This window comes from Heterodontus francisci, chromosome 37, assembly GCF_036365525.1.
Source record: "Heterodontus francisci isolate sHetFra1 chromosome 37, sHetFra1.hap1, whole genome shotgun sequence".
Classification (NCBI taxonomy): Eukaryota; Metazoa; Chordata; class Chondrichthyes; order Heterodontiformes; family Heterodontidae; genus Heterodontus; species Heterodontus francisci.
In genome coordinates this window covers 7170262-7177962 of record NC_090407.1, presented here as the reverse complement: position 1 = coordinate 7177962, position 7701 = coordinate 7170262, and the positions used below count along the sequence as shown (strand labels likewise).

Below are 7701 nucleotides of genomic sequence, written 5' to 3'. Positions count from 1 at the left end.
GTGAAACACAGGTAATATAACAAGAATGTTCTCCTCATGCAAACGATGTGGTCATACAATTTATACTGCAACTTCAGCATCAGTGACATGATTCTCACTTTGCAGAATGCTAAATTGGGATTCTGCAGTTAGCCATCCAATTTAGCATTTTGCAAAGTGAAACAGTTAACCAGCGAGAGAGGCATTTCATTGCCCTTGTGTGGCTACTTACAACCAAATCAAGAGTAAAATAGTTGGTATGATATTTATCATTTCTGCAAAGTAGGAAACACTTCACAGTGACGGTAAAGTTGCGGTACAGACGCACATAATTTTTTCTTGCAGTTCATGAGGGAGAACATTTTTGTTACTTGAACGGTATGAACATCAGAGTACACTAAATGTTAGTAATGGAAACTTTTGCTATATGAAACTGGCATGGAAATTACTCTGAGTCACAAGGTTTGCGGTCACTTTCCCCATATTCACCCTCTTGGCCCCCCAGGCAACAGGAAAAATGAAAGGAACATAAGGCTTGAAAAAGGTCAAAGCATCTTTGTGTACATCCTGGTGTCATTGTCAGAATAAATGTGTTAACAATCCCACAGAGCTTTATTTAGAATAAAGAACTGAACATGCACAATGTACAAATGTGGTGTACCCTTGCTGTGCTTGTGGCAAAGAAGGTGCGTTTTCATAGTTTTGGCACTGAGAGTTCGATCCAATTGCAGATTAGATGCAAAAGCAGGAGTAATGGTTTGGGAATGCAGTTTCTGCCATTCTGAACTTCTATCAGAATTAATGTAAGGAACTTTTCAACTGTGTCTATTGTACTTTGTTGACTTTGAAATAAAGCGGTGTTTAAAACATGGCTCCATTGGTACTGCCACCTTCACATCATAGGGCTATATTTGGGAAGAACATAGGAAAAGGAGTAGGCCATTCATTCCCCTGAACCTGTTTCCTCAGATTTAAATTTATTAACCAAGTTAGTACCTTCTCTTTTGTGGGAGAGGGTTTCACACTTCTACCACCCAATGCGTGACCATGCGCTTCGAAATATCTCTCCTGAATGGCCTGGTTCTGGCTTTAAGCTTATGTCTCCTGGTCCTGGACTTCCCCAATACCATAAAAGGTTTCTCTCCATGTACCATATTATTTTCTTTCAAAATCCTAAAAATATCAATCAAATTAGTCCTTGAACTTCTCTAGTTATATAGAGATGAAAATCTCTCATAATTTAACCTTTGGAACCCTAGTAACATGCTCGTGAATATGCACTGTACTTTCTTTTTAATTCGTACATGGGATGTGGGCATCGCTGGCCAGGCCAGCATTTATTGCCCATTCCTAATTGCCCTTGACAAGGTGGTGGTGAGCTGCCTTCTTGAACCACTGCAGTCCTTGGGGTGTAGGTACACCAACAGTGCTGTTAGGAAGGGAGATCAGTATTTTGACCCAACGACGGTGAATAAACGGCGATATAGTTCCAAGTCAGGATGGGGTGTGACTTGGAGGGGAACTTGCAGGTGGTGGTGTTCCCATGCATCTGCTGCCCTTGTCCTTCTAGGTGGTAGAGGTCGCAGGTTTGGTAGGTGCTGTCGAAGGAGCCTTTGTGCGTTCTGACTGCTTCCAAGCCCAATATATTCTTTCTACAGTGTGGTGTCTAGAACTGTACACAATATTCCAGATTTGGTCTAACAGGATTTGTATAGCTACAGCAAAACTTCATCCCCTTTATGTTCTATCCTCTACATTTGAAAAGCTGGCATCCTATTAGCCTTTATGTTTTTTTTCATATCTGACCAGTAGATTTTAGTGATCTGCCTACACAGACCCCTAAATCTCTTTCAATCTCCACTGTTCCTAACTTTTCACTATTTAGAAAATACTCTGATCCCTCCTATTTTAGTCCAAAATGCAAAAGGGTACAAGGGGAACTAACCATAGCCCCAAACCCCTTGCATATTGTTTAAGAACAAGGAGAGGTATCTCCCATTCAAGAATCACACTGGCAGAAGGAAACTGATCATGTCTGTTGTCACGTTCCCAGTAAAGGAAGCCGTCACACAATAAGTACAAACTGAAGGAGGGAAATGTTCTGTTTATTTGCGTCAAAAAACAATTTTTGTAATTCACACACTAGAAATGGGATTTTTTTTGTATTTATTGACTAACATTTAGGTTTTGGCTAAGTCAAACTCCAGACTTTTCATGTTCACCAAGGACAATCACTTTTTGGGAATAAATATATTTCACTATAAGCTCTCATTATTGACATAGGTTGAGATTACACCTCACTATTTTTCATTTGCAAATGGTCTTATCTTACTTTAACCTCTATCTCTCATTTGGTGCTGATTACAACCAATTCAAAACTAAGATTGGTTGACTTTTGTTGTCCACTGATATTTGTAGTAACAGAACCAAGGCAGCTAGATGGATATAAGGCATAGACCGACCTGATCTCAGTGAACGGTGCAGCAGGCTCGAGGGGCTGAATGGCCTCCTCCTATTCCTATGAACTATTTTGCCCCAATTTGCAGCAGCTGATGGGAGCGAAGACTAAAGTACGGAAGGTCCTCATCAGGGAACTCCTCTTTGCTGACGATGCTGCATTAACATCCCACTCAGAAGAATGTCTGTAGAGACTCATCGGCAGGATTGCGGCTGCCTGCAACGAATTTGGCCTAACCATCAGCCTCAAGAAAATGAACATCATGGGACAGGATGTCAGAAATGCTCCATCCATCAATATCGGCGTCCACGCTCTGGAAGTGGTTCAAGAGTTCACCTACCTAGGCTCAACTATCACTAGTAACCTGTCCCTTGATGCAGAAATCAACAAGCGCATGGGAAAAGCATCTGCTGTTATGTCCAGACTGGCCAAGGGGGTGTGGGAAAATGGCGCACTGACAAGCTTGTATCCAGCCTGTGTCCTCAGTACCTTGCTCTACGGCAGCGAGGCCTGGACAACGTATGTCAGCCTAGAGCGACGTCTCAATTCATTCCATCTTCGCTGCCTCTGGAAAATCCTTGGCATCAGGTGGCAGGACCGTATCTCCAACACAGAAGTCCTCGAGGTGACCAACATCCCCAGCATATACACCCTACTGAGCCAGCGGCGTTTGAGATGGCTTGGAAGATGACTCATTGTACAGTGAGCTCGTCACTGGTATCAGACCCACCCGCCGTCCATGTCTCCACTTTAAAGACATGAAGTCCTGTGACATTGACCACATGTCGTGGGAGTCAGTTGCCAGTGATCGCCAGAGCTGACGGGCAGCCATAAAGGCGGGGCTAAAGTGTGGCGAGTCAAAGAGACTTAGCAGTTGGCAGGAATAAAGACAGAAGCGCAAGGAGAGAGCCAACTGTGTAACAGCCCTGACAACCAATTTTATCTGCAGCGCCTGTGGAAGAGTCTGTCACTCTACTATTGGCCTTTATAGCCACTCCAGGCGCTGCTTCACAAACCACTGACCACCTCCAGGTGCTTACCCATTGTCGCTCGAGACAAGGAAGCCAAAGAAGAAGATGGGAGCGCCCGGGATAAAAATGCCCCTTCTCTCCCATCAGACCAGGAGGTGTGGTCAGCGCTGGACAGCAGGCTATAAACCCCTTGGAGCTAATGCAGCAAATCCAAAAAAATTATCCCACCTCTTTTGCGCCCTAATTTTGCGCTTTCTCGTGCACTTGCGGCGCTGATCTGCATAGGCGGACAGACTTCCCATCCCCAAGATTCCAGAGTCTGAAATCGCACAAGATTGTTATTCGATGTGATGTCACCCAAAGCCATGAGAATGCAGTATTAATACTTTGTGATAAAAACAAGAAATGCTGGAACCACTCAGCAGGTCTGGCAGCATCTGTGGAAAGAGAAGCAGAGTTCACGTTTCGGGTCAGTGACCCTTCTTCGGAACTGATGTTCCGATCGGTTCAGTTCAGTTCCGATGAAGGGTCACTGACCCGAAACGTTAACTCTGCTTCCCTTTCCACAGATGCTGCCAGACCTGCTGAGTGGTTCCAGCATTTCTTGTTTTTATTTCAGATTTCCAGCATCCGCAGTATTTTGTTTTTATATTATTAATACTTTGTGGTTTGCTTATTGTAATTTACTGTTATCTGTGATATAAATTGTTGGGTTGCCTCTGATTATATTTTAACACGTCCCAATTTATGTTATTGCTTTAGCTGAAGCACAGACATTCATATATATATATATATATATATATATGCTTCAACAGTTAACAGCTTGGGAATTTAAGAACTTTGTTATTTTGTATGTATACTGTGTTAATCAGTGGGGAATCCAGGAAGTAGATTCCCATCACTGAAGCCAAGAAACTACATAGGCGCGGAGAGCAAGACTATTCATTAGATGTCAATGCACTATCATTAGCGGCAGGTGCAGTCTCGCCTCCTGGAGACGTTAGACTATTTAGTCAATAAATATTTTAATAAAGCTTTACTGAATTTCAAAAGTTTTCGACGTGAAGGGTGAATTGCACTGCCTGATCTAATCCCCTATTGCCAAGACGATCTAAGAAAGGCAGAGAGTGTGTTGACGCCGGTGTCTGTTTGGTTGCAGGGAGAAGTTGTCTCTTTGCCAAATGCAGCTCTACCTCGCCAATTAAAGGATCAAGAAAGGTTGTTAGCGCCTCAACCGGTGACTCATCGGCCCGATTGTGCGTGGGATCGCTTTTAAAATGTGCAGGAGTTATCGTGGGCTCGGTGACACATTCTGTTATTCCCCAAAGCAGCATTTTCAGGGAAAAGGTGAGGTCCCGGCGGATTGTTTTCTTTCTGCGTTACTGTGCCATCTCCACTCACACATACATTTACATTTCCAGTTGTCGTTCCCCGTGTGTCTCCATCACCTCTCTGTCGCCGTGTATAATGGAGTCACCAATTACTTTAATAAATTTTGCAGATTGAAGAGTGAAACCAGTTTGTGCTGTGACTCAAACCGGAACAAAATTTACTCCATTGTTTTTACCACTTTTAACCCTGATGTGAACCTTTAAGGGACTTGACTGCATGCCTAACAGGATAAGTCAGTTTTTACAGTGTATTTGCATAGGGTGTGTAAATTGCTCAAAGGCTGATTTGAGGATTATTAAGTAACATTGTGTGGTGTTTCTTTTCAATCGTGTTAAAATAGACACCTATGCAAGTGTTCTTTACACCTGAGCAAGGTGCTGACAGATGTGTATCAGGGAGTAATAAATTACTTCAAGCTATTAAACTCGATCTGGTTTAACTCGTCCTCTGGGTTGACGGGTGGGAGGTGGGATGAAAGATGTTCAGGCAATCTCAACATTGGGTTAATTTGACCTCAGAGTAACCCTTATACAAAATTACCATTGGTCATATTTAAATGAGTTAGGGATCAGCCATTGAGAATTTAGTGGGAGGAGTGAGGACTCTCGGGCTGGAGTTTCGGGCTTTCAGAAGAGGGCAGAGTTCTGTGCAGAACAGGAAGACAGTCCAATTTCTCTGGATTCTTACAGTTCAAGCCACATCTGATTTGACCTTAAAATGATGGAAATGTTTCACGGTAAGGAGAGCTATGATCCAGAAGGGATCAATGACGATTCCTCTGTTAGAGACGAGTCAATACTGGATAAGGATGGGGACAAGGAGTCCAGGGACAAAGTTGACCTTTCTCAAAAGCCACCCTATTCTTATGTGGCCTTAATAGCGATGGCAATAAAGGACAGCCAGGAGAAGAGGCTCACTCTCAATGGCATCTACCAATATATCGTTGCCAAATTCCCTTACTATGAAAAAAATAAGAAAGGATGGCAAAATAGCATCAGGCACAACCTTAGCCTGAACGAATGTTTTGTCAAAGTTCCCAGAGAAGGTGGAGGAGAGAGGAAGGGGAATTACTGGACTTTGGATCCAGCTTTTGAAGACATGTTTGATAAAGGGAATTACAGGAGGAGAAGGAGGGTTAAGAGGCCGTATAGACCATCTTCATCTCCATTTCTGTCTGGAAAGCCGTGTATGAATTATTCAGACCCATTTTACTATCAAACTCCGAAGTATCTGCAGGCTCCCTTTGCGAGCAACTCGTGGTCAATGTCAATGGGACAAGGACAGTCGACTGCATCAATGAGCTACCATCAGTCCTGCCAGGCTGCTAATGGGAATGTCAGCCCGGTTCAAATGAATGGACTGACCTCGTCTTACGGCCCTTACTCTCGAATGCAGACCTTGCCTTTAGTCCCGGGACCCGCTAGCCCCTACGCCGGCATGAGCCAACAGATGAGTCCCGGGGCACATGCAGCGAACAGCGGATACCAGCTCTCATGCGCCCGGCAGCCTGAGGTGCCAGTCGTGCACTGTTCCTATTGGGAATATGGACCTATGACCACCAGAATGGATATGTAACTTTCCAAGACATTTAAAATACATATCATCACTGACGGTGGTAAGACATTTTCTTTGAAAGTGCCAAAAAAAAGCTTGAATTGTTTCCCTGGTTTGCAAACTAAGGTGCATTTGCTGGAAAATCAAATGGACCCAGCATGTCAACCAAGACAAGTGTTTAGTAAAAGCTGACATTGAGCCTGGGTTGTCAAAGATTTTGGTAACAAATGGGCGCCGAAAACTTGTGTTTGCTTTGTCAGGAAAAAAAAACTGGACTATTAAGAGGAGCGTTTGTTATTTGAAATTTGTTAACAGGGTTTATTTACTTAAAGAGTGCTTACATTGTTTGACCGTATGTTGTACTTTGTGGATTTTGACCTGTTCGTTTTTAGTAAATCGAAATGTTTTACAAAAAAGTTTTTTTTTTAAAAAGATCCGATGTTAAAAACGTTATCGACGTTCCAACAGATGAAGGTTTCGGACCAATGTCAAGAGTCGATGCATAGCACTTTTGTGTACTTTTTGTCAAAATAAATGTTTTTTCAAGAGTCCTAGTGTAACCAACTTTAATGCTTCCAACTACTGAAGAACGAACTACCTAACTATATTCTTCAAACTAGGTAATATGTTGACAGGCAACCTGCGATTTGAGTACAGTTCGTTTACTTGTGTTAAAACAATTTATTTGCCTCAAAATCGATCATTTGGAGTTTTGCTGTACTGAGTACTGCAAACCATTTTATTCACTTAAGTCAAAAAACACTCAAGTGAAAGTAAATATGAAACAATAGATTTCTGACGTCCGGTTACTATCAGAAATCTGCGACAAATTTCTATATCAATGTCCCCATCTCTGCATGTCCTTGTATCTCAGTTAACTTAAAGAAAAATTAGTGATTCGGAATGAAAAAGCTGACAAATTGCAGCACTGATTGTTAAAGCAGCCAATCTCTACGCAGAATGTTTATATAAATTGAATTATAGTTGAATTTAATGGTCGAGGAAAGCAGAACCCCGCAAGTGTTTTATTGTCCTTTGAGAAATTGTTAATCAACACTGAAACTCAATATAGAATTGATGTAACAAAATCTCTGCAAGGGGTTCAAATTACAAACAGGACTGTAAAATAAATACAAATTTTTTAAGGTTCTTATATAAGGTCCCCGCATATTGTGATCAGTACATTTTCGTAAAGAATTATCACTTCTTGTGACTTAAATGAGAGGGAGTTTTTATAAGTTTAACATCTCGCTCCATTTTATATATTTGTACCCTTATACGTTTTATTATAAGTTTGGTCAAATTAGGAAATTTAAGCGAGTTAAAAAGGGTTGCCCCAGATTTTTG

At 42.1% G+C, this 7701-nt stretch overlaps 1 protein-coding gene across 1 annotated transcript; it reads left to right on the top strand.

The window, feature by feature from the left end:
* The first annotated feature begins 5517 nt into the window (after nucleotides 1-5517).
* On the top strand, nucleotides 5518-6542 carry foxl2l (forkhead box L2-like). Its single transcript, XM_068016753.1, has one exon. The coding sequence runs from the start codon at nucleotides 5518-5520 to the stop codon at nucleotides 6373-6375; it is 858 nt and encodes a 285-aa protein (XP_067872854.1). The 3' UTR covers nucleotides 6376-6542.
* The last annotated feature ends 1159 nt before the right edge of the window (nucleotides 6543-7701 follow it).

Coding starts and splice junctions, on each gene's coding strand:
- foxl2l (XM_068016753.1), top strand. CDS start 5,518: ATGATGGAAATGTTTCACGGTAAGGAGAGCTATGATCCAGAAGGGATC.